Source organism: Cupressus sempervirens, chromosome 3, assembly GCF_028749045.1.
Source record: "Cupressus sempervirens isolate cs-2001-9-10 chromosome 3, ASM2874904v1, whole genome shotgun sequence".
Taxonomy (NCBI): Eukaryota; Viridiplantae; Streptophyta; class Pinopsida; order Cupressales; family Cupressaceae; genus Cupressus; species Cupressus sempervirens.
The window spans coordinates 732,918,133-732,945,723 of record NC_143120.1 but is presented as its reverse complement, the minus strand read 5'-3'; the positions used below and the strand labels follow the sequence as shown (position 1 = coordinate 732,945,723).

The following is a 27,591-nucleotide window of genomic DNA, read 5'->3' as shown; positions in this document are numbered from 1 at the left end:
TTTTTGTGATACAGTTTTGGCACCTTTGCCTTTGATGTCAAAGAGAGAGTATTATGTAGAAGAAAATTGTATAGATCTAAACGTATATGTAAGAGGGAGCTTATGTATATATCAATCTAAAGGAGTGATAAGAAATGTAATGATCCATCAAAACATGAATAAAATTGTTATGTTTTGAAGGTAATTCTTGCGTAGTTACTTTTATTTTGTCTTTCTTATGCATGACATCATTTTGGGACTTAGCCAATTTTTCCAAATGTTGCCATCAATGCCAAAGGGGGAGATTGTTGGCAATATGGTCAGATAGAGATGTCTTGATGGTCGTCATTTATGGCAACATATATTCAGCATTTCATTTATGCATTTAGAGAGAAAATTGTCCAAGTGTTAGACAGTTTGCAGCAACACAGAGTACAGATCTTAAGCATACGGACGACTCGTTGAGAGTTAGCTTATGCGCAATTGAGGGAAGCTTCATAATAGTATCATGATGATGTGTTCAAGTGCGCAAATGTGTACAAACAGTATGACACAAGTTATAGTAAGATTAACAATGTTGGTATTTAACAGTGCAGAACAAATCATAGCAGTAAACAGAATTGTACGGCTTTAAGAATTATATCTTGGTTATGAAATAATTACTAAGTTATGTTGAGCCGACTATGTGGATATTATTCCATAAGTTATTTTATATTATGTCAAGCGTGTAAAGATATGAAGGCCAATAGTGTAGAGTTTTGTGAATGTGCAACGTATAAGTAAAGATCTTATCTTGCGCAGATAATGGGGAAGTTGTATGATTAGATGTGACATGTGTACTATTGTGAGAACTATCTACGAGCCTTATGTGATGTGAAATCTGATGTAAGAACAGAGCAAGTGCAAGTTACAGCAGCAAAGTAAGTATTGTATGTTTGTCTATCTTGTGAAGGAATTGAATTGTATAATTGCATGTTAGGGCAATGGGCTCTTCTTACATACATTTTAATTGTTCTACCAACTCCTAACAAGGTTGTAGCAACTCCTAACAGGATTGAGGCTTCTAACAAGGCCTAGTCCTCTAATAAGGACTCAAGACACTATATGTACTTCCTAAACTCCTAACAGGGTCAATATCCTTAACAGGATCCTATTGTTTAGTGAATCATCTAGTGGATATCATCCCCATTGGGGTCTTCTCTTGGCCAAGGTTTCCCTAGTTGACAAATAATGGTGTTATGAGTTCCCTATGTGCATGGTTATATTTACTGTTCAGCATTGTTGGTTTACTTTCACATGCAAGTTATAAAGTAATTAAGAATATTCAGTTGTGGGAAAAAGTTTATAAAATACTGATTCACCTCCCCCCCACCCCCCCGCCCCCTCAGTATTATCTATTTCTAACAAAGTCCTTGTCCTCTTCCTTTTTCTGTTGACCTCTAGTATTTTGATCATAGAAATGATTGAAATTATTCCCATTTGATTCTGACTGCAACTGTCCCGATCCTTCTTTTTCTAATCTTCATTTGTGCCTTCATAAGACCGTTTACTGAATCTTCCACCACAACCTCTTCCAATTTGCCTACTCTCAAACTTCTTGTTCATCTTTTCCTCTACTCATAGGGCACACTAGTCTGCCTCTTCAATACTGGTCATTCTAACCAAACTCAACTCCTCATGAATACTTGGCCTCAACCCATTAAGGTAACGAGCAATTTTCTCCTTCTCAACTTTTGCATGGCCTCTTCTAATGCGGACTTAACAGAACTATTCTGTGTACTCCTAAATAGATCTTTCCACTTGCTTCAACCATTGCATTTTCTTTAGCAAATCAAGCTCTTAATCAATGGGAATGAATTGTCAATTCAATCTATCCACCATCTAATCCCATCTTGTTATCTTCTCCTTTCCACTTCTATTTTGCTCTAACTAAATATCCTCCCACCAAATTTTCACATGAACCTTCCGTCTAGAATTCACAAACTTGACCCTATCGATAACCTCAATATCTTCATACTCAAAATATTCTTCTAATTCATTCATCTAGTCAATGAATTCCTTTGGGTTAAGATTTCGTGAAAATGTGGGGAATTCAATATTAGGTCTTTTAACAATCTTAGAAATGGCCCTACAAAGTCTTTCTTCCTTTTGTTTCATAGTGTTGCCTTCTCCTTCCCGATTAACATTTCCTTCTTCATCGAAATCACCCTCACTTTCATCTCTTACTGCAAGATTCATTCCTTTGCAAATCTCTTTTTGCAATGCTAGCAATTGTCTCTAGAGGGCTCTAACCTCAAGTGTCACACCACCAACTCTTATGCCACGATCCCTTTGTGGATGCATTTTTGTGCTTATCATTGAAACCCTAAGCTACACTCCTAGTGCAAAGTGTCTCATAGTCAACAATCAGTCTACACACTCAAGGATGACTCCTCTAATAGCACTTGACGAAGGGTGCTCCCCTTAATACCACAAACACATAACAAAAACAGAGAAGAAACAGCAATTTGCAATAATTGAAGGTGGGCTTCTTATTATCTTCAAAACTATAGTTACAACTTTCGAACATACAATATACAAGGCCACATAGGCATTTTCCTTACAATATTCCACTAGACAGAGCTATGAACAACCACCAAACACTGCCTTAAACAACCTTGAGAGCCTTCCTTATATAGGTAATTTTCCACCACCTAGGAAGATTCTAGAAATTTAGCCCTAACCCTTAAGGCCAACCAACCCCAAATAATACTATTTTTCACATCTCATCACATTAGAGTCAGCTCAAAACAATTACAAATTATAATTTGATACAACCCAACTTCCGAAGGCCATAACATATTTACCGTAGGGTAAAAGCATAAACCTACCAACTAATATAAAGAAAAAGGATGGCATTACACAAACCGTTCAACTTTATCAACATAAAAGTGGCATTTGTGTTTAAACTTTAGATTTTGAAGATGATGTAAACTGATGAATGTGTAAAATTGGATGAAGTTTATGCCTATATTTTTTTTAAAAAAATTAGCAAAAAATTAATCATTTTTTTAAATTTTGAAGTCATTTTTTTAACTGCGAAAAATATAGGGTGTAGTTCCCGTCAAACAAGTATATGTAAATAATATTTTTTAGCTTTGATTTCAAAATATGTTATAGATGACATATAGCTAGTGCAAAAAAAAAGAAATATTAGTTTTAGGTGTATATTTTCTTTGTTAGTGTTCAGTGTCGTAATTGCACAAAGACAACACCACAAATTCATGAGAATCTCTCTTGAAAAGTCAACAAAATATCAACTCCAAGATTCTGGGAGGCTACTTTTCAACCAACTGGGTAGCTCAAGTGAAGATAAATGTTTTTATTTACAAGGAGGCCTTTGCTGGTTCTATCAAATCAAATCTATAATTATGTGAAACATGAATAATAATCAGTGGAACACAGTATCGCTGTTTTTTGTATTTTCTAATTTTTAATGAATGCATTTTTAACATGCAACTAATATGAATTCCTAATCTAGCTGGAAAGGGGGTTGTAAAGCAAATTGTGTGATGTCCCCAATTTGTAGAGATTTAAAATTAAGAAATAATACTTTGTAATTATTGTTCTCTTACCACAAAAATCCTGTCTTTTACTAGGTTAGACTTATCAATTTACTAGTACTTGGTATGATGGCTACTATGACCTTTGTTATGTTCAGTTTGACTTGATGCTATAGGTCAATTTTGTATTCTCCTTACAATTATGACTCAACTCTAGTGATTAGCCACGAAGATTCAAATAATCTTATGATAATCCTACTATTGTATAAGATATGTAATGATAGTGACTTCGAAGGAGGGCAACTAACTGCTTGCAATTTCTTTTAAGGGTGATAAGACCAGTAAATGGAGAAGACAGAAATCACTATCTTGACAATTATTGCCACTAATACGAGTTTACTAAGAAATGGTTTTATTATATTTCAAAGAGATGCTATTCTGCCCATATTGTCTGCGATGGTTTTAACTAATTATTGAATCCGCTTGGGTGTCTGTAGATCTTATGTTATTTGGCTTCCTAGCCTCAGACGATCTTTCCTCTTTTGATGTTTACTTCCATCTACCCTAATCCCTGTCGATGGTGTTGTCCTCAGTTCATGTGGGGAAGATGTATGGGAGTGATTGCTTGTTCTCTGATTTCCATGGCAACTAGTGATAGCTCTCTTATGCCGACCTAAATCTCCACGCACAACAGAAATAAGAAATTGATTCTAGTATGGATAATACAATCGAGTCAGCAATATGTTTCTGTCTGGTATTTTATAAGACTCGTGGTTGTGTGATTTTCTTGTACCTTGATGTAGGACCGGAGTTATGAGAACCCTTCGTCTGAACGTGATCGATCTTACTGGAAATTCTGTCTGTGGTCTTTTGTTTGTGACGCCTAGTGTTGGTATTCTTCCTCTATGCTCGATGTTGGAATTCTTCTTATGCTTCACTTGGTCCTCTTTCGGTGTCCCCCATCTCCATCAACTTATATGTGTTTATATGCATTGTGAGCCTCCCGTGAAGGGTCACGTCTTTTCTGGTCATCGAACAAATTGTTTTAATTGGATTTATTTATAATGGTAAATGATTGATTCATTATTATATTTTGTTAAAGAGTCAAATGGTAAGTTATTTAATAATTATTTTTATATTTTTTATTAGAGAGGCAAATAAAAGACTTACAGTCTATTTTAATATTTTATTACATTTAATTTCTATTGCATTTAATTAATAATTATAATGATAATTAAATGATAATTGTTATTGATTTCATTAAGGGATTATTACAATCCCTTTTTCTTGATTTATTGAAAATATAATATCATATTATATTTAATAACATTATGTCAATTAATAATATTTTTAATTATTGTATTAATGTAATTATAATTATTAATTATAATATTATTATTATAGATTTGTTTCTTATTTATTATCTAATATAATTATTATATTATCAGGGCCTCTTATTTTATTAAATCGACTTCTTAATTTATTCTTATTATTAAATTCTAAGGGTAAAATAAGGTACATGACAAATTGCAAGAGATAAGGTAACAAGAGAATAAATAAATTGCTGAAAATGAAATCTAAACAAACATAAGCCACAGCGGCAACAAGTCTACGAATTAAATCTTCAACAGGGATAGTAGGAACCAACAAAATTCGGAGCAGTGCAACCGCAATCTTGCTAATGCAATCGTTAATGGAACTTTGCAAGATAGTATAGTTTTTCACAATTTGATCAAATCATGCAACCACGAAAAGTGCACACACACCTCTGAATGCACGTAAGAAATTTCCTTCTCAAATAAGTCATAACAAACGTATTATGTGGCTATTTGTGACAAACTCCAAGAATACTAAAATCGCACGATTATTCAAAAACAATAAGACTATTAGCTCATTTATTTATGAACTATTAATTCACAATGAGAACACAGACTCTAGCAAGAATCACTACACACAAAACAAGAACACCAATAGCATAGTTTATTGCATAAAACATTGATCTTGAATACATGTTACAACCCTGTATTAATGGTGAAACCTTTCCTTCAAGTGAATTTTGGAGCTAAGGTTTTCCTCATGCAAAGTGTATGCTAAAACTATTATAAAAAAGCAAAATATATACAAACTAACACCTAATATGGCACTAAGTAGGCATGCACACTTGTTTTTATCAATCAAATGGTACATGGGCCTTTATATGATGTAAAACTACAAAGAGAAGAAGAAGATAGAAAAGAGACATCTCCAAGTGGTAGCTAGAGCTTAGAAGCCTTCTAAAAATAACAAGTCATCCTCCTCCATGCATAAGTATTAGTTAACTACTGGCAAGCTTGAAAAATACGCTTTTGGTGCATGAAAACGCCCAAAAATAGGAACTGGTAGTTAACTATCAATGCAACCACAAGTCGTCGAAAATCATCGCACATACAAAGTTGCGAAGTTGCGGAGTCAAGCACCTTCAAAGGTAAAATTTGTGCCTTCACCAAAATCTTCAAAATTGAGAAGTTGTGAAGTTATCGACCTATGAAGTTGTGCACCTGCGCACCTTGGGGACCTTGGAGGACCCTCCATTTCCACACACCCAAGACTTTTAAAATTGCGAACCTGTGAACCTGCGCACCTTGGGAACTTATGGGGACCTTGCACTCACATCTTCAAGACTTTCAAAATTGCGAAGTTGCGGACCTACAAAGTTGCGCACTTGCACACCTTGGGGACCTTGCACTTTTAAACCCATGACTTTCAAAATTGCGAAGTTGTGCACCCTCAAGACCTTTGGGGACATCGCACTTGCGCATCTTCAAGACTTTCAAAATTACGAAATTGCGTACCAACGGACCTTGCGGACCTATGCAATGTGCAAAATTCACCAAAAAATCAAAGTTCCCAGATTTGAAAATGATTTCTTGTGTACTTATTTTTGATGATTTATGCCCTCCTTATAGTCCAGCATTGGCATGGACTATACACCCTATTTTCAATCTCACAAATCGGGACCCCTTTTCATTGATTTAACTCAATTTTATAATTATTATTTAAATATTTCTTAAAATAACATAATCTTTATTTTATTTTATTTTAATTCTCTTCCAACTCTCTCTGTTCATTGTCCTTATAATAACATATAATTCTATCTCTTTTAAATCTCTTCATATCCTTCATTTCTATCTATAAATCTCTATTATCATTATCTCTCTTTTCAATCTGTCTTCATATATATAAATCTCCATTTTCCTTCTTTTCTAACTATTGCAAGGATTATATCTATTAACTCTCTCTTCATATATTTCACTCTCTAATTTCTTTTTTTCCTAACTATTGGCAGGAACTTTGACGCAATGTGTCTTTTGTTATTAAATCGTATTTGACAAAGGGGACATTACATAGTGTTTTTTTTTTAACATGCAGCATTTGTTGATAGCTTCTCCCCTTATAGCTTTCTACTTGTACAATGTCAAGAGTGCCAAATGGGGATGTGTGCCACCATCTTTGTTTCATGTTCATGCTATCAATCTTTGTGGTCATTTGTTGACACACTCCTTTGTGTTGTGGAGTCCATTGTTGCCTTGTGGTATGCATAGATTGATAAGAAATAAATTGCAAGTTCGATTTTGTCTGGTTGTGTCCATGGTGTTTTCATGGACATTACACTTCAGCATATTGGTAGAGCTCAGTTGTGTTTGATTTTGTAGAAACAATACAAGCAAACTTAACTTACACTACAAGAATCAAATAATAGCTTAAAACTCTAAAAATCTACTATACTATTATAGTAACACCTAAAAGACAAGAACAATTGAAAATCTAATATAAGGAATTTGACAACAAAGTACTTGCAAAATGAGCTTGCCATGTACAAAGATCAAGAAAACATAAAAGAATGCATCTGATAGACTGGTACTCAATTAACATTGAAAATAAACCAACCTCTTCGCCATCAAACTCAATATCTTCACCCGGTATACCAATACGTTGTTGCTCTACAATAGTTCTCTTGTCTTCAGATGCACCAACTGCTGGAGCTTTCTGCAGTTCATATGTCCTTGGCTTTGAGCTGAGGATGTTCTCTGGAGCCCATTCTAAATATAAAGGGACATGTCTGCAATTATATTAAAATTATGCTCTTACTATAGAAACAAAAACATAAAATGTGGCGTCTCTATAAGAAATGGGATGTTTTTGAATTTTGAGCTGATGAAAACTTTTTATAAAATTGTAAATTACATTAAAAAACAAGCATATAATATAATGATACTCAAAATTTGCATGAAACACATTACAGGCATAATTAAGATTCACAAATGTTGTATTATAATGCTCTTAAAATAAAAAATATCTAATGGACAGACCTCCATTACACATTATTACTAAAAGAGAACAAATAATAGGTAAGAGGATATTACCACAAACAAGTGTTTTGTATAAAAACAAATAAAAGTAGGAGAATATTACTAGTTTGTGGTAATATCCTCCTACTTATTATTTGTTTTTTAATATAGTAATGTTGTGAGTTGGAGGTCTGTCCCTTGGATTTCTTAAGAGCATTAGAATACAATATTTGTGATCTGAATTATGCCTGTGATTTGTTAAATGTTTAATCATTACATTATATGCTACCTCCAACACACAACATTACTATAAAAAACAAACAATAAGAAGGATTATACCACAAACAAGTGTATTACCAAACTATACGACCAATCTGAGCAACTAAATTTTATAAATATCTCCATATTTTCATTTAATCTGTTTAATTGTTGATGAAACAAAAGAGCTGGATAAGAGTATTTTGTTTTGCATTAATTTTATTTCATATCAGAACCTTCAAACTTTAAAGTATGTCGATCTCAACATTCCCAAAGGTGAATGCAGACTAAAAACCAAATCAAAACTGGGTTAGTTTCTGTGTGTGGCTGATAGGGTTTGAGCATATTTTAATTCCAGAATGGCCTCATAAAAACAGCTTTTACCATATGAGTAAATAGACTAGTTGATACATTTGCACGAGCTCCAGATCTTGTTTATCTCACACATAAGCAATACACAAAAGCTTTTCCGTAATCCTCTGTGCTGTTATAGGTAACAGAATATGCAATTAAAAGTTATTTGTGGATTTATATATTAGCAATCTATTACTTCTAGGTTCTAACATGCAGAAGCATGTAATGATCCATATTGTTCTTTCTGGGTGCAATTAAGACATTTTCAAGATGATGGAAATGAGATCTATAGGTGAGCAGAAATTGAAGCACAACGAGATAAGGAAACACTTAAAAGTAGAGTAGCTGGAACTAGATATAGTATTGGATATATGGATATAGACATGGAAAATATTCAAGACACCCTAACACAGATAATAGTGAATAAGGCAATTAGCAAAATACACGTATATAGAATTCACTATACATCTAAAAGCATAGAAGTTAGAACATAACACTAATAATATATGTTTGCATTAATTCATTATATTATGTTTGTTTACTGATTTTTAATGTTTTTTTCATTATGCTGAACTGAATAGGCATTGGAAGAAGACAGTATGGTACCACATCCTGACACATTGGATACAGTCCAAATATGCAATTGTCTATAAATACCATTCCATATCCAGGAGTATCATATCTATTTCCATTATCTAATAGATCAATACATGTATCATTACAGACGAGTGAAAGTATCTCGCAATTCTGCTTGAAACTCTTTCTAACGCAATAGGCATTATAGTGAAATCATTACAATACTATGGTCAATCTCTTGCATCATGATGTCTGCCACAAATATCAATAAACACATACTTTTCTAAAACTTTTAAAATTTACTAGCTAATGAAACTGATCCATTGCCTAGATAGTAATGTGAGCAATGTCAGCTAAAGTTGTTTGAAGTATGGCATCAGATAAAAGGCAATGACATCAGAAATATAAGCATGATACTGGGATGCTACATTGACTTTGTTGATGTTGTGTATAACGTGTTGGAAGAAGAGGATTGAAGAAGTGGCAATGACAACCAGAAATGTTAATAAGATTCACTATCATTGGTCCAGGGAATTTCCAAACACAGGGATGGGGTGACACAAGGATGAGGAAACCAAGAGCCTACATTTGGTAATAGTGGTTAGGCGGTGGCGATCGAGTGCTAAAATACATTTATTACTTGAAAAAATAGTTATAAGTTCATGTATACAAGTTAAAATTACAAATGAAACATTGGTAATATAGTAAAAATTTGAAACTACTAAACCTTCAAGTGAACATTAGCAGATAAGATGAGATAAATCTACCAATGTTTAAGAAGAAACCACAAAAAGAGTCAAAGGAGCTGCCATAAGCAACATAAAGGGGCCAGCCCACAGCACATATACCAAACACTGCCCAAAGAAAGTAAGCAGTAATAATAGAAACAAAAAATGAAGAGGGGGCTCCAAGAGAACTCCCCCACCCCCACGCCACTAAGGATTCTGATCAACAGTGAAGAAATCTGTTCATATGAGTTTAATTCCACTACAACATGCAGAATCAAATACCCAATGTTTCAAGATGAAACATCAACTACTCAATCCTCTCTTGTTATAAGGTCATCTCTCATGCTAGGCTTGCAATGTAGGATCATGAAATGACTTCAAGGTTCCTTCGTAATCATGGACTTCACTCAGTTTTATGAAGTGATATGCTGTTCATCACAAAGGGACGTATGCTATTCATTCAATGTATAACAACTCTTTCTCTTATAGATTTGGCTTTACCATGTGCAATGAAAATATAGCTTTGATCTTCAAACCATGTCACTATAATTCAAAATTAAACTGGCTAACTTCTAATTGTGAATGCAGGGAATCATGGATGCTTTGGACTCTACTAGATGTAATCTTGCCAGCGGCTCCACCCACCTAGCGCAAGCTTCTATGGAACACTTGAATGGTTTTCAAATAAAGATCTCTCCAAACACATTAAATGGATGCAAACTAAAGATTCAACATTCAAGTGAAATTAAGTGCATTCAATCATCGGCTTACCACACAAGGCACTCCTACCATCAACAAGAGGCTAGTGGCCCGGATTTATTCAAGTCACACAACTAAACATCCACAACAACTTCCATTAAACTAAACTACTTCAACATGAAAATAAATCATCTCCAAGCGAAAGATTGAGGAAACCATGCAACACTTCAAAGCAATACCAAGCAATCCACCATGAAAAACCAACAATGAATTATCAATTGCTTTGACAAGCATTATAGCAACAACTTCATCAAGTCTCTCTCTTAGCTAATCTATTCTAGTCTCCTACAATAATAGCTCTCTCCTACTCTAATCTCCTAAGCTCATGAATTACAAATGAGATGGCCTTGGCCTTTTAGTAGTTTCACTACAATAAAGGGCCAAGATTTAAATCCTACAAACCCTAATTAAAGTTGCCAAACTTATAACCAATAACAAGGGCCCACCAATTTGTGGGCCAATAAGAAAATTACAATGATTTTGATAGCCAATGAGAAAATAGGAAAAGGAAGGGCCAAGGTTTCTTCCCACAAACCAAAATTAGGGTTGCCAAATTTGCAACCAATTACACGAGGCCACCAATTCATGGGCCAATAAAAAAATTACAATGATTTTTCCAACCAATGAGAAAATAAGACAATTGGCATGTTGTGATTAACTGTGCTTGAAATTGAAATTTTATAATTAGAGGAGACAAACGATTGCCACCTCATCTTTCTTATCATATGCTTGGATTCTTGGCTTGGCAAGATGTTTGTTAAAACTGCAAAAGTATCTCTCTAGCTCCACCAAAACTCTTGTTTTCTTTTAATATTTTATTATGTGTAAAGCTTCTAATGGATTATGTCCGAGCTGGATCCATTTTTGGATATTTTTGTTTTGTTGTTTTTAATAATATGCCAATTTTGTTATTTTGCTTTTGTTAACTTCATTATGCTCTATGTTTTAATGGGTTGTGAAGCTTTGAATCCGGAGATAAGATGGATTTGAGATTTTTTCCATCCTTTGAAATTTCTCATGGAATTGACTTGAATTACTTGAATCTTCGTGAACCTATGAGCTTGATCTTTCTTGATTCCCCCCTTGAAGTCTCAAGTTCATCCTTGACATCATCTCCATCCTTTGCATTGCAAACAAAAATTAAGCTTCATTAAGTTCATGAAAGAAATGCAAACATAAAATCATATCAATAATGAACAAAACAGATTTCTCTTATTCAAGACTAAGCCTTTCTATCTTCTTGAAATAATCAATGTCTTGAGTATTTCTAGAGGCTTGGAAGACAAAACTCTTGGATGGGAATCCAAAGGCGAGAGGATTTCCACAGTGGGAATCCTTTGGTCACAAAAACTCCACCAAGCACAATAAAAAAATTCGTCCCAATTTCAGTCACTTAGTGTTAAAATCCCTTTCTTCTGTAACTCTTCAATCTACCTATTGGATTTGTCTTTCATTTCACATGAGGAAAACAAGGATAAAGGGAAAGGGGGAACCAAACACAATAAAAATACTCATCCCAATTTCAGTCACTTAGAGTTAAAATTCCTTCCTTCTACAACTCTTTAACCTACCCATTTTATTTGTCTTTCATTATGCATGAGGAAAATAAGGGTAAAGGGAAAGGGTGTTCAGCCCGTAGGTGAATAGGAAAGAAACATATAATCAATGCAAAATACTATTCATTATCAAATGCTTTCCGTACACGACAATGATATTCCATACAATGATAATGATGCCAAAGTACATAAGTGTTCACAACATTTATAATGTCTGAAACGGTGCCAATGAAACGACACAACTGTGTCCGCACTGGTCACTGTCTAACTACCCTTTTGTCAAACAACATCATCCCCCCAAAAAAGAAAAGTCGTCTCCTGGCGAATTCAAAAACTAAAAAAAATAGGAGACAACATACAACATACAAACAATATACACTAGGGATGAGGTTGCGTCCTTGAAGTGCTTTGTTGTGAGCACAACTCATACACTTGATCAATGCAGACGCATAAATCCTTCTGTGTCCATGGCCTAGCCCTTAGCCGTCTACAATTCTTGTTCGGCCACCTGTAATCTTTGTTCGGCCTTCTCCTTATCCCACAAAAGCTTTGCGCGCTCGGCTACCCATGCTGCCTGCTGGCTAACCAATTCAGCAACTAACTTCTCCCTAGTTTCCCTCTCAACTCTCATTGACCTCTCAAATACAGTCCTTTCTGATGCCCTGTCCGCCTGTGCACGCCTATGAGCATAGTAGACGCCTTTATAAACCCCCACTATCTCGTGTGCCAGCTTCTCCGTAGAAGTGTTGCACGGAACTCTCTAGCCCAATCAGCCAACATCTCTGATGTTTCCACTATTGGCCATCCCCTAGCTTCAAAGCAGGAGCAAAAACGCTCAGGACGGACCCCCCGAATGTAAGCTCGAATCAAATGTAGCTCCTTCGTACGAGTCGAAGCCTAATATGCAACGATGCATCCTTTCTCGATCACAACCTGCATAGCTTTGATGTATGCCTTGCATCTATCCTCATCCAACCCATAATCCTCTTTTCCTACATCGTCGATATTCCACTCCCCATCGATATCCATCTCTGCCTCTCCTACGGTAGCCACGTCCACCTCCGGTGCCGCCTCCTCTCCGAGTGCATCCTCGAACTATGTACTCCCACCTCCTGTGGCTCCAATATGGCAGCTACTCCCAAGGATACCTCTCCATGCCTCAGGGACTGAATGGAGGGACCGACCTCTACAGGATTGAGTCGGAACTGTTGTCATAGGAATGCACTAGCTTTTTCCATCATCTCAATATTCTCGAGTTGTGTTGCCTGTGTCATCTCAATGCTCTCAACTGGTTGTCCTAGTTGTGCTGGCAGTTCTGGTTGGGCCTTGGCCAACAAAGAGGAAGATATGGTGACCACAGCGTCTGACCCAATCACATCTAATCGAACCTGAGGTTTGGGCTGTGGCACTTGCATCTCTACTATCTCTGTTGTTGGTGTTGTTGGTGCAACTAAATCTGGTGAAATACTCTATGGAGTTATAATATCTGTCGTGGCCCTCTATGGAGTCATAACATCTATCGTGGCTGTCAGTGGAGTCATAATAACTGGCGCATGTCTCTGGCCAAACGGAGGAATGAGCGAGGTAGTGGCTATCAAGTGTGTCGAAGTTGGCAACTGAGGAGAGGTGAAAAATGAAGAGTCGCCAACCGTTGTGTCGCTACCAACTTCTGCTGAGGTACTCTCTCCAATCCCTGCAATACTTTCTTCTAACCATCCGCAGTTCCACCCGTATCTAAATGTCTCCAATAGAATACTGGGGGTTCTCCTAGCACTAACTGCCCCCTTGGTGGAACTTCAAAGTCGTCGACTGGAACTTGATGAAGGGTTGCTTCCAGAAACAAGCCGATGGCATGATATGGCATGAAAAATGTCCGGTGTTGTAATGTCATAAACTCCTCGATCTTGTCAGCGAGGACCATGGCCCAATCATACACAGTACCATTCATGATGTCGTTCATGAATGTAATCTGCGACAAGGCTATATCTGAGGCCCTACTTGCCCCCGTCAACTTGCTTTTAATTACATCCATAATACATCTCCAATGGCCCTCTCGAATGAAATCTCTTTGTAGTCCTCGGCTCTTGGCACCCTTCACCACAGACTCCATTTCTTCTGGTGTGAAATCGCGGCCCACCAATTTCACCCAATACTCCTTACATTCTTGTGACAACTTGTGATTCTTGGTCTTCACTTTACGACTTCCTTGGCCAGGAATGCCAAAAACCCTACTGAAATCTCGTGTTTTGAAAAAGAATGTCATACGGTGCTTCTTGTAGAAAAATGTACTTGTTATGTTGTTCTTGTTGTACATTTCTATCATAGTTCTTAAGATCGATTCAAGCAGCCGAATGGAAAATACCAAAAGTTGTATTGCCCAATGTACTTGCGCTCATATTAGAATTTGTTTGATTAAATCTGTATCTACAGTCTCTTGCCACCATTTTCGGCACTCACTGTCATTCAACCCTTCAAACTGAACTGTGAGGTATGATAGGTCGGCCTTCACTTTCTGCTTCTTACTGCTGGATGTTGTCGACCCTGCAACTCTCGAAGCCAACACTCTCACATTTTTTTCAGGACCCATCTTATAGAGAAGGCCATTTATTAGTTGAAAAGTCTGGCTTCTTAAAACTAGCTTCCATCGTTTGCCTAGCAGCATCTCTCTAGGAAATTGAGACGTTGATAGATACTCTCCTATAGACTTGTACCATTCCAGAAGAATGGCGATTCTAAATAAGTATGCATCCGAAAAATCATCATTGCCCCATTCCAGCGGCTCCCCGAACCTAATTCTAGAGAGTTGGTCGGCAATGACATGACTCTTCCCAGGTCACACAATGATGGTGAAGGTGAATTCCTATAGTAGCAACAACCATCTGCTAATTCTGCCTTGGATGATTGGTTTATTCACCAAGTGCATCAACACCTAGTGATCCACATGAAAAATGGTGTAGCCAATAGGTAATGTCTGAACTTTTATATGGAGTACACCATCCCAAGAGCCTCCCTTTCAGTGGTGCTATAATTCCTCTTGGCTTTTGACAGTAGCCAACTTGCGAAATACACTGGGTGATCAAGACCATGATCACCAGTCTGCGCCAACATTGCACCTATGGCGAAGTTTGATGCGTCCACATGGACATGGAACTCCCCGTCCCAATTTGGATACGCCAATATGGGCACTCCCTGCAATCTATTCTTCAGTTCTGCGAAGGTGGTTTCTTGCTTGGAAGTCCAAATGTATGGTTCTCCTTTCCGTGTCAACTTGTCTAGGGGCAAAGCAATTCGGGCATAATTCTTTATAAACCATCTATAGGACCCGATGTGCCTGAGAAAGGACTTGACTCCAAATACGTCCGTTGGAGCTTCCATTTCCACTATCAGCCTTACTTTATCAGGGTTGGTCTTTAATGATGTCTTGCAAACAATGTGCCCAAGTAGTTTTCCTTGAGGAACCATGAACCGACATTTCTTTGGATTCAATGCCAGCCTTGCCCGTCGACACCTCTCCATACATTCCTAAAGTGCCTTCAAGTAGTTGTCTTTTCCACTAAAAATGGACCAATCATCCAGAAATGCGCAGAAGTTGCCTATCGACATTTTGTCAAATATGTGCAAAATGATACTCTGAAACGTGGCAGGTGTGTTACACAATCCAAAGGGCATTCGGTTGTACACATACACTCCATCCTCCACCACCAAAGTAGTTTTCAATTTGTCTTCCTCAATAATGGAGATATGGTTATAGCCAGACAATACATCTATGAAGGAATACATCTCGTGTCTAGCCACTACTTCTAGAATCGTGTCAGTGAACAGGATTGGGAAAGGATCTTTTATTGTGACCACGTTGAGGCACCGAAAGTCCACACATATCCGGATTTGGATCTGTCCTTCATTGATATCACAATTGGTGACACCCACTCGCTTGTTTGAACCTTGAATATTATGTTAGCTTCCAGCATTCATTGTATTTCCTCATCTACGCGGGCTGCATAGTTTTTGTTCATTCTGTACACGCACTTCCACACAGGTATAGCTCCGAGTACCAACTGTATGCGGTGGACACACATCTCCGACAGGATTCCCTTTAAATCCTTGTAAGTCCATGCAAATACATCTTTGTACTCCAAAAAGATTTTGAATGTTGCGGCCTTCAGTATCGGGTTTTAGTTTTCTCCCACAAGTATGTTCCTTGGATTCTCTACGTCTCCAAGATTAGTAACCTCTATGGACAACTCTTCGTATCTTTATACTCCAAAAAGATTTTGAATGCCACGGCCTTCAATACCAGGGTCCAATCGTCTCCCACAAGTATGTTCCTTGGATTCTCTACGTCTCCAAGATTAGTAACCTCTACGGACGACTCTTCGTATCTTATCTCTTTTCCTTCAAAGAAATGGGTGGGACTCTCATTGATCTCCGTGTTTCCTTCTTTGTATTCCACGAACTGTAGTGGGAATACCTCCTCATCTTCAGGTTCCTCGACGCCAAGCATGTACGCATGGAAGAGTTCATAGTCTTCCATCTGCCAATGAAAAGGTCCATTAGGTGAATTGGTCTCGTCTTCTAAACACTCCAACTCTAAAACGCCTTCATCGTTTGGATTCATGCTTCCTTCATCTCTATGGTGCTCTCTGTCTGACTCGGACTCGACAACGATGCCATTTCTTCACTTACTACTTGAGTTCGGAGATCAATTGCAAACTTCCGCCCTCCACTTCCCATTAACAAGATATTCTTCTTCCAGTTGTGATTTACTTTCGCGGCCACCAGCCATCCTCTTCCAAGAATGGCGTCATATCCCTTTTTCTTCAAGGGGATTACTACGAAATCCAACATAAATTGCTGCATCTCGACAGTTACTTGTTGAGCCACCAAGGTCCCCAGGGGTTTTAACCCCTGCTGGTCGGCGCCAAGTAGGTTGAATGTGGACAGCCACAGGGTTGGCTTTCCCAACTTCCTCCACGTCTCCTCGGAAAGAACATTCACCCCGGACCCACCATCCATGATGGTGTTCATTAGGATGGTTCTAAGGATTCTCATCTCGACCACCGCCGAATCACGGTTGTTGCTTACTGTCAGCAACATGGCATCGGTTGTCGACCTCCTAGTACTATTGGTTGTCCCTTTGTCTCTGACGGTTTTGCCTAGGTATTCAATAATGTCGTCTTGAGTTGTAGTAATACTTGTAATAGGTCCTAAACTTTAACAAGCACCTCCATTTCCAAGATCTGATTGACCAAGTTGTTCTCTCCCTCTGATCGCCGAGAGATAGCATCTTTCATATCCTTCATAGCCTTCATTGCTTTTTCTACGTCTTCACATACCTCCCACAGCATTTGCTTCTCTATGCGAGGGTTGGGATAGGCGGCCTGCTTAGCCTGGTTGCGAGTGACAACTAGGACTTTTTCCTTGTCGATGTTAATGAGGTTTACTTGTTTTGGGCAATTAGCATCTTTGTGCCCCCATAGACCACACCATCGACATAATTTTTGTGGAGTCTTGTTCTTCAGACACTCTCTGGCGAAGTGGCCCCACTGGTTACATGCCCGACATTAGATTATGGGCCTTCCCTTGGAATCATATTGTATTTGATTTATATTGCCATTCCCACCCTGTCCTCCTCGGCAGTTATTCCAGTAGCTGCCCGATGAAGCATTATTGTTGCCCTAGGTCTCCTTGTTTGTGCCAGAAGTGGATGGTTGTTCCTGCGTGAACAATATCTATTAGCTTCTAGTCTTCATGTTGAATGGACATTCCTTTGTAGAATGACCTAGGACCTGACAGATATCACACATTGCCTTTTTGGAGCACGCTCCCTTTAAATGACCTCTCTCTTTGCAATCTGTACCCCAGATTTCTCCTTCCTCCATGCGGCCACTGGTTCCCATCATGGATTTGAATTCCTTTCGCATCCGTTCTAAGTCTTTTTGGAGTGCTTGTACTTTCTTGTTGGGCTCCTCCTCGCTATCTGCACTGCTACCCTCGTCGGAGGATTCGTCGCTCTTGAAGGAGGATGAAGATTTACTTCTCTTCTTCTTCTTCTCTGCTGTTTTTCTTTCACTTTCTAGATTTAGGGCACGATCATATGCATTGGTGTATGATGTGCGCGAAACTATATTTTTCTTCTCAATGCCCCGCGAAGGCCTTCTACAAACCAGCCTTTCTTAAGTTCATCCACGGGTTGAGTACCTATCTAGCTAAGAAGATCTTTAAGCCTTCAATCATAGGCTGGAACAGTGTCCTTCCCTTGTTTACAGTTGTAAATTTCTGCTACAACCTCGTCATCCCGGAGCAATCAAAATTCTGCTTGGAATTCTTTCTTTAGGCCATCCCATGTGGAGATCTTTGCCTTGTCCATGTCGGAGAATCAATCCACCGCCACTCCCCGTAGGCTTGCCGGAAACTAGTTCAACCATTCATCCGCATCCATGACCGAGTTGGCGGTCCATATCATTTCACACATACGGCAATGTCGCACGGGATCTTCCTTATTGTCACTTGTGAACTTCGGGAGTTCTAGTTTTTTAGACATTGTGCTTTTTTCCCTTTGATTACCACTAAATCGTGTTTGCTGAACTATTTGAAGTTGGTCCCGACAGGTTACTCTGACCACCGTGCAATGCCGCTTCGACACTTCTTTTTGCCTCGGTGTCTTCTATTGGCCTCACCTCCTCTCCTACTTCTTCACAAGTTCCCTCTTATAGTGGTGTACATGATGAACGTAAAAATTGCTCCTTTGTCTCCTCAAGCACTGCTAATCTATGTTGATTTTCCTCAAGCAACTCCGCATTGCTCCGTCCCAGCCGTTCCGGCAAAATGTGGCACCCATCGTTGGTTCCTGTGAACCCCGCTACGACCACCACAGATTCCTCCGACTGCCCCTCAGTCCATTCCCTGACGACTTGTCTTATTCTCTGTCGTCGTTTGGCTTCGCCATGCACAGTTTGTAATTCGTCGATTTCTTCCCTCAAATTCCTATTCTTATTTAAAAGATTGGGCATCTCACATATACCACTATAAAATAAAACAAAACAAAACACTCTTTTATTTATTTACTCTGTATACATAATGTGTCAACTTATTTGACAACAATTACAGACTTCTGAGTGCCCTTGACACCATAGAGCAACAGCTCATGGTTCAATTTTTTGACGACGTGCAACTCTCTCCTCATAGAATTTCTTGAGGATCTCCAAATGGCATTCCTCGCGTTCTACTTCCTCCCCGCATCTCTTCTATTCCATGTAGGCTTGTACGACCAGACAAGGAAGTTGGTCTAAAAATTTGTTTGTGGTTGGGCTCGTGTGCATATCATCCCACACATTATCTGTCATAACCCTATTCTCCACGACTTCTCTCTGTACAGAAGTTTCTAGACCTACGCGATACAAAATGTGAAATTTTTGCGCTGCCTCGTGCTCTCCTTCATAAATTTTTGTTTCGCCGTCGTCATTTGTCTTTCGGTTGTCTTATACTACTCTTCTAATTGATCTTCGACCTTCCATACTACTCTGAATTCGAACTAGCAACGGCGCCAAATGTTCAGCCCGTAGGTGAACAGGAAAGAAACTTATAATCAATGCAAAATACTATTCATTATCAAATGCTTTCCATACACAACAATGATATTCCATACAATGATAATGATGCCAAAATACATAAGTGTTCACAACATTTATAATGTCCAAAATGGTGCCAATCAAATGACAGAACTGTGTTCGCATCGAACTATCTAACTACCCTTTTGCCAGACAACAAAGGGGAAAATTCAAAGTCAGGAGAATTATTGAGGTGAGAATCCTCTAGAGAGAGGATTTCCATGGTGAGAATCCTCTAGTTAGAAGATTTCCGCCAAATATGATTGTGCCTTAATCAACAATTATTTCAAACTTTTCTCTCATTATCATTAAATCTCTCCATAAGAGACATCCCTCATCTTCAACTCTTGTTTAGAATTATATAATGGAGTGGTGTAATACTTGATGTTGGAAAGCTTTATTGGTGGAAATCCTGAGCTTGGAGGATTTCCAAAGTGGGAATCCTCTCGTTAGAGGATTTCCACTAAATTTACTTAGCGCTTCATTTTCTTCATCCTCAAAAACTTCACCATTTCTCATCAATTTTGCCTCAACAAAACATCCTTTACTTCTAAAACTTGTTTCGAGTCAATTTTGACACAAAGTAAAAAACAAGGGAAATTTTGGTTTGAGTGAATGAATGTGGCCGAAATCCTCTAGGGTGAGGATTTCGATAGTGGGAATGCTCTAATTAGATAACTCCCACCAAACATGATTTTGCACCTCCCTGCCTTAGAATTGATCCCGTTTCGAACTTGATAATTTCTTGCTCTCTTTGTACTCATGATGTCGAGTTTATGCCTTAGACCAGATGTTGAATGCCTTAAGAGGGTGGTAGAATTTTGGGCTTCGGAGGATTAATGTGGTGGAAAACCTCTAGAGAGAGAATTTCCATGGTGGGAATCCTCTAGTTAGAGGATTTCCACCGAACATAATTTTGCCACTTAAACTCAAAAAGCTTGTCATTTTGCGCCCTTATGCTAATTCTTTCACTTATTTTCAAATTGCTATGCCTCAGCATGATTTTGCATCAATTTTGAGTTGATGTGGAGAAGGGTGGAAATCCACAGGAGAGGGGATTTCCATGGCGGGAATCCTCTAGTCGAAGGATTTCCACCACACATGACTGCAGTCGTTATCCTTAGGAAAATTACTAATTTTCCTTCTCTTGATAGTTTGAACATTGCATCAATCAGTTCGCTTCCTCACTAGAGATCCCTTTGTTTTAAAGTGAAATCTTGAGGGTTTTGGAGAGAGATGATAGCTGGTAGAAATATTGGAGTTTGAGGATTCCACTGGGGAAATCTTTTAATCAAAGGATATTAATCACTTTCCAAATTTGCTCACAATCCTTTTCTTATCTCCCAAGCATGTAAACCTTTCTCACTTAGACTAAAACTCTACCCTTCCACTAGGACTTAGGCCATGAAAATACCTCAAAAGGAAATCAACACCTTCGCACAAACTCCAGACAAATATTACTTACTTCCTAAAAGGACGAAATTGCTCAAACTCACCCTCAAACTTTGCGACCTAAAAATGTTGCCAACTAAAACCACCTAAGACAATGACTACTACCTATTAAAGCAAAAAGACGGGGTCCCCATTTGCAATGAGGCGATGGTGTGAAAACCCCACAACAAACCCCTAAACTGAAGGATAGTGCATTGAGCTAGTTGGAACCCTAGGCTTCCTCGAAGTGATTCCAAAAGGGAAAGGTCGTTGCTGATAGGAACTTGTCCTAGGCTTCACAGATCAAGCACAACAGGCAGGGCCAAGCTAGCACTTGGTGTCATGTGTTGAATGAATCCTCACAAACAAGAAATAATGAGCTAACAAGACCAAGGCATCGCAAGATGTCAGCATTGGAGTGTATGGTCCGGAAGCCTAATGGCTTCCTAAAAATAAATTTGATGTTCTCTTTCAGAAATTTAATTTAATAATAAAATTAACTATAAAAATAAATAAATTTTCAATTTATAGTCAATTAATAATCAAATTATATTTGCTCAAATATAACATATTAATAATCAATATAAAGTTAACATATTTGATAGACAATAATTAATATATAATTATAATGAAGAGATGTGATCAGTTGTTTGAGAGGTATGACGTTTTGAAAGAAGCATATCCTAGAAGACATATTAATAGAGATCGGAAATGGAGAATAATGAAGGAGAATCAGAAAAAATAAAATATAATTATTACTCTTCAAGAAAGAAATGAGCAAGGAAAGGAACCACAAAACAATTACAGAACTGATATACAACAGAGAAGTCACTGAAAGAAAGTATACAGATAATAAATAAGGCAGCAACATATCTATTGGTATGTGCAGAATATTTTTATGGTTAAGTATCTTAATAATTTTAAAGAACAAAGATAACAAAGCAATTATGATGGAGACAAAAATAATCATGTATATACATGCTCAAGACTTCAATAAGTCTGAGAAGAAAGAACAGAGGTGTACCCAGGGAGAGGCTAGTGTAAATCCTGCCAATTGGCTATTTCCAAAAAAGGGTTAAGGGCTTGGGTCTATAAACTTTGAGGGAAACCACTGATTTTGGTGCCTAAGAAATCTGTTCATATCCTAAGCATTTTTCCAACTAGAATAATAATAAGGCAACATCACAAATGGTATCAGAGCATGATCTGCAGGGTCAAAGATGGACCAAGGAGTCATGCTAGTCAATAAGGAGGAAACTAATAATATGTAAATTATGTGTATGCTTCATGCATGCTTTGTGCCTTCATGCATTTATGTGTATACTTTGAATTTTCTTTATGTCTTCATGCATTAATGCTTTACATACTCTTATATTCATGCATATATATTCAGAATTTTCCAAGTGCATAATCCATGAATGGCTCTGCTTTGGTTTATCTAGCATAATAGAATAACTAAAGAGAGATGAATCTGAGACATACTATTATGCAAATAGGACTTTGGCCAAATTCAATTGGCATCATTATAAGACGGTCTATGATCATCTCTGTAGAAAATGAAAGAATGTGTCTTAAAATACCAAATATCACTATCAAATAATGGGGAAACATGGAATCACTTGAGGACAAGCAATATTCGGGAGGGAAGGACTGTGATGTCCCCTCTCTGAAATAAAATTAAATATAAAAAATAAATGAATTTTCAATTTATAGTCAATTAACAATCAAATTATATTCGCTGAAATATAACATAATTTTTAATTGGTAAGAGGCCAAAGGCAAGATTAAATGTTATCCTGTGTTGTGATTAATTATTATTGTTATTATTAAGCTCGAGTAGATTCGAATCCACGACCTCCCAGATAAGAGGCTCACAATTTACCGTTGTGTTGTAGGCTCTTGCCTTGAAATATAACATATTAATAATCAATATAAACTTAACATACTTGATAGGAAATAATTAATATATAATTACAATGAACAGATGTGATCAATTGTTTGAGAGGCACGACATTTCGAAAGGAGCATGTCTTAAGAGATATTAATAGAGATTGGAAATGGAGAATAAGGGGAATCAGAAAACATAATATATAAATATTACTCTTCAAGGAGGAGATGAGAAAGGAAAAGAACCACAAAACAATTACAAAACTGATATACAACAGAGACATTGCTGAAAAAAAGTATACAAATTATAAATAAGGCAGCAACATTTCTATTGGTATGTATAAATAATTTTAATAAACAAAGATAGCTAAGCAATTATAATTGAGACAAATATAATAAATTACGTATATAGATGCTCAAGACTTATTGTCATTAAGTCTCAAAAAAGAGAATAGAGGTGTGTTTAAGGAGACGCTAGTGTAAATCCAGCCAATTGGTTATTCCCAATATAGGGTAGGGATCAGTGACCCCGAGCACCTTGCGGGGAAAAGTCCGAAGAAAGGTTTAGAGGCTTGGATAAACATTAAGGGAAATTGTTGAGTTTTGTGCCTAAGCAATCTATTTATATCCTAAGTGTTCTTCTGGACTAGAATAATAATAAGGGGACATTATAATAAAGGGTAAGACACCTCTACTCTATGTATCTAAAGAACGTGGAGAGCAACTGCACCTCCCCGAAGATGCAATAGAACCTTAGTTTAATTTCATAGTATAAAGGGTTGTGGAAGACGAAGTGCTCCTTAGACTCAACCTCCCTGATGTTACAAAGACAAGAAATTTTTCTGCACTTTGTCTATCTAATGATTGGTCTCACAGTGAAGCCGATGCGAACCCACTCTAAAAGAAACAAGGGAGATCCAAAGGATATGTGACGAGTAGAAGGATAAAGAGGAAGGATGGACAATGAGTTTTTTTCCTTCACCTCAAAAAAGTGCTTCGCATAAAAGGCCATCACCACCTTAGGGCGAAGGCCCCCATAAGGATTGACACATATAGTATAAATGAATTGCATGTTCATGTCATCTTTGATACACCTATTCAACTCCTATTAGGAAAGGAGAAAGGGGGCGGGGGGCAAGAGAATATATGAGGGGACAATATGGTCCATCTCAATCCCAATGGACCCAAGAAGAGTCAAAGTCACAACAAACCAACCATGAGCCCGACCAAAGAAGATACTAGAAGCAACAATAGAATATATTGAGCACTAAGCAAGTAATGGTATCTATGACGCCCTTCACTTGAATCAACAAGCCCAAGGGCAATGAAAGAACCAGACATATCAAAGACGGCCTCAACTTGAAGGGCGGATCCCAAAACCTATAAGAATAATGTTTTGCACGATGGACTACTTACACCAGACGATTCACTGAAGAAGGAGAATATGAACCCGCTTAGTGGAAGCCCAATTAGAATCCAACAAGAACCCCACAAAATCAAACCTTAGAGAACGGTAGGTTTAATAAGATAAGAGAATAATATTAATGTCCACGAAAAACCAAAACAGTTTATGGAACTGAGCATACAACAGAAGAGCCGGCCAAAGCAGAAGCACCAAACGGCGACTGAGAAGAAACAAAAGCAAGAGACAAACAATAAAGAAGACAAGGTAAGGACTAAGGGTCCTTCCTTGCCACAAAGAAATCAGTAATAGAGAGGTACACTCATGAACTATCCATAGCCTTAGAATGCCATGAAGAACCGCTATAAGACTTTCACTGCCTGGAGAGACTGGTACAATGTTTGACTGATCTAGAATGAGAAGTGGTGGAAAGCCTTTTCAAACCCCGTGGAGGAGACAAGGGAGAGAAAAAGGCGATAATGAGCTAATCTGAAGTACGCCCCTGAGGAATAAAAGACTGCAAGGTAATCTCTCGAAGATGGGTGGCCTCCTGAAAAAAAATTGCAAGACACCGCTGATCAATATAGCTGAAGAACATCGAAAGAGAAGAATAGTCTCTGAAAAGGCAATAAAATCTCCCTCTGATCTCATAGTAAAGAGGACAACGAAATATGAAGTGGATCTCAGTCTCAACCTCCGCCAAAGAACATACTGACATAAGAGTATCCATAAGTGTCATCCTAGACAAAGTGTCCTAGAAGTAGTGTCAAAAGTATTGTCGCTCAAGGAAAATCAATGAATTGTACCCCTTATTTATCCATGGTTGAAGGGTGGCTCTCATGCTAAAGCAGGGACCGAAGAACTTAACCCCCAATTAAGTGTACGAGGAAGTAATCTCCACCTCCATACCCCTAAAAAAGAAATGCAAGTGACAAGTCTTAAGTGCATTGAAGACCATCATCTTGGTCTTCCTCATATTATTTGTCAAATGTTGCAACTCAGAAAAGGATGCAAGACCATCCAACCATCTCCGCAAACCCTCTAGAGGGAAGGCCAAAAGAAGATCATCCACAAAAAAATGAAGAGAGATTAGAACCTAGTAGAGAAGACAACCATCCTCCTCAAGCCCATAATCTTGAAGAAACCTCTTCATCTTACAAATGTAGATACCAAATAAAGTAGGCAACAAGAAGCAACCATGCTTAACCCCAATAGTACTCTTGACAAAATCCAAGAACCCAGAAGGGACATTGAGACGATTCAAAACCACCTCGCACAATCTCAATAATAGCAGCCAAAAGAGTCTCAAAAATATCAATGTCTTATAGCCTTTGGAAAGGGGTCATCCTTGGGATAAAATCTAAGGTTTTGTGGAGTAGGCTTCCTCGATGATGCCTTGAAAAGTCACGATGTATTTTGTAGTCTAGTAATCAGCTCTAAAACTAGCTTGCCCCTTGGCATGGATGTGACATTCATTTAACTCTCTAAAAGAAAAATATAAAGAACTGTGAAGTGTGGTTTGGAGAAAGTGTGCCCAACCATGATGGTGCTATAAATTTTGGGATATGAGGTAGAACTTGCCTTATAGATTGGATGGATAATGCAATGAGTCCAAGATGAAGGGAAACCCTTATTAACAATATGATTTAAGAGATTGGCTAAGTAGGACCCTGATCAGTGAATCCATGTTTGAAGAACTCGTCTTCGAAACCCTCCTTGTTTGCCACCCTACTAGAGTTAACAATTTTGGCAGCTTCCCTAATAGTGGTGCACATGAAAAGGTCACAATAAGGGCAGTGAACTGGAATGGCAAAGAGCACAGATGTATGGGAGACCAATAAAATTTGGTACACCATAAGGACTTGGGCGAATGGTAGAGGAAGCATTGAAGGATATATATATATATATATATATATATATATATATATATATATATATATATATATATGCACAGGAAAATGAAAAGTTGTTTCCTATGGTGAAGAAGATGGCAATGAGAGGTCATCAAGGAGGTGTAAGAAGGGTGACAGAGCGTGAAAGCAAACTATAAGGTTTGATGAGTGTCTTACAAACTTTATTGTACCATTTGTTCATAGGGCATGTATTCTTCGGCCTAGGCAAGATTTGGGGTTGGAGAAATGAGGAAAAACAAGGCAACGTCCTATATAGTTGTGGATAGATGGGAGAATTTGGTGGCTATGCACCCCAATGTGGAAAAGAGGGCTCCGTGGGAAAATGTTGTCTAAGTTGGTGGACAAAGATGTTAGGATTGCCATTGTCAATAGTGAACCTCAAGTATCCAAGTATAAACTTATCATGGTTTACAAGCAAATAATAAATGCCTTTTTGATATTTTTATGTGTGGAAGTTTCAAGGAAACTAGTTGCAAATTTTGCATTCTAGAAAAATATATAAAATATTAATAACATATTATATAGTTGGGTTGCTGCCAACCATACGCCATATCATAGTAAAGGACAAACCACTTCTAAGATAAAGTAAAGGATCAAAGCTATTAAAGCTTAAAGCCTTCTAGATGGCCTACATGACAAATGATAAAAGGTTACATTTATACACAACAATAAAGGGAAGATTTGTGTGGATTTGTGAATGTTGTCACTACAAGTCAAAGGGCATTGCAAGAAATGTTTGGGGCCCTCATGCTAATTTCCACACAAGAAACTTTTTGAGGCTCATTTGGAATCTTCAAGGAGGGTGAAAATGATATTTAGTGATTACTCTAAATAAGGGGAATCGCAGGTGAGGGGGTGTGTCTAGTGAGAGATGTATAATCCATTAACCCTCTACATCAGACCTAAGAGTCGATTATAATACCTTGGCCTCATGTAGCTCTTTCCATTCAAAGGAGGAAGTGTATCTAATGAGAGATCCATACTCCATTAACCCTCTACACTAGACACAACAGCGGATATTTATCCCTCTTAACCACATGTGGCTCTTGTCATCCAAATGAGTGGGTGTATCTAATAAGATCAATAATCCATTAGCCCTCTACACTAGACCCAAGAGTCAATTATTATCGCTATTGGGCTTATGTGGCTCTTGTCATCCAAATGAGGTGGTGTATCAAATGAGACGTCCATAATTCATTGAACCTCTACACTAGATCCAAGAGTTGCTTTTTATCTCTCTTGGCCTCAGGTTGCTCTTGTCATCCAAAGAG

The 27,591-nt window shown here is 37.8% G+C and overlaps 1 protein-coding gene across 3 annotated transcripts in view; it reads right to left on the bottom strand.

Moving 5' to 3' along the window:
- Nucleotides 1–27,591, bottom strand: part of LOC149568860 (nucleotide/nucleic acid binding protein) — a 146,330-nt gene that overhangs the window by 22,382 nt on the left and 96,357 nt on the right. For all 3 annotated transcript variants that reach the window (XM_089821740.1, XM_089821741.1, XM_089821742.1), the window contains one exon: nucleotides 7,449–7,620. In XM_089821740.1, coding sequence (XP_089677866.1) covers nucleotides 7,449–7,620 — 172 coding nt within the window. The remainder of the gene's footprint in view (nucleotides 1–7,448; nucleotides 7,621–27,591) is intronic.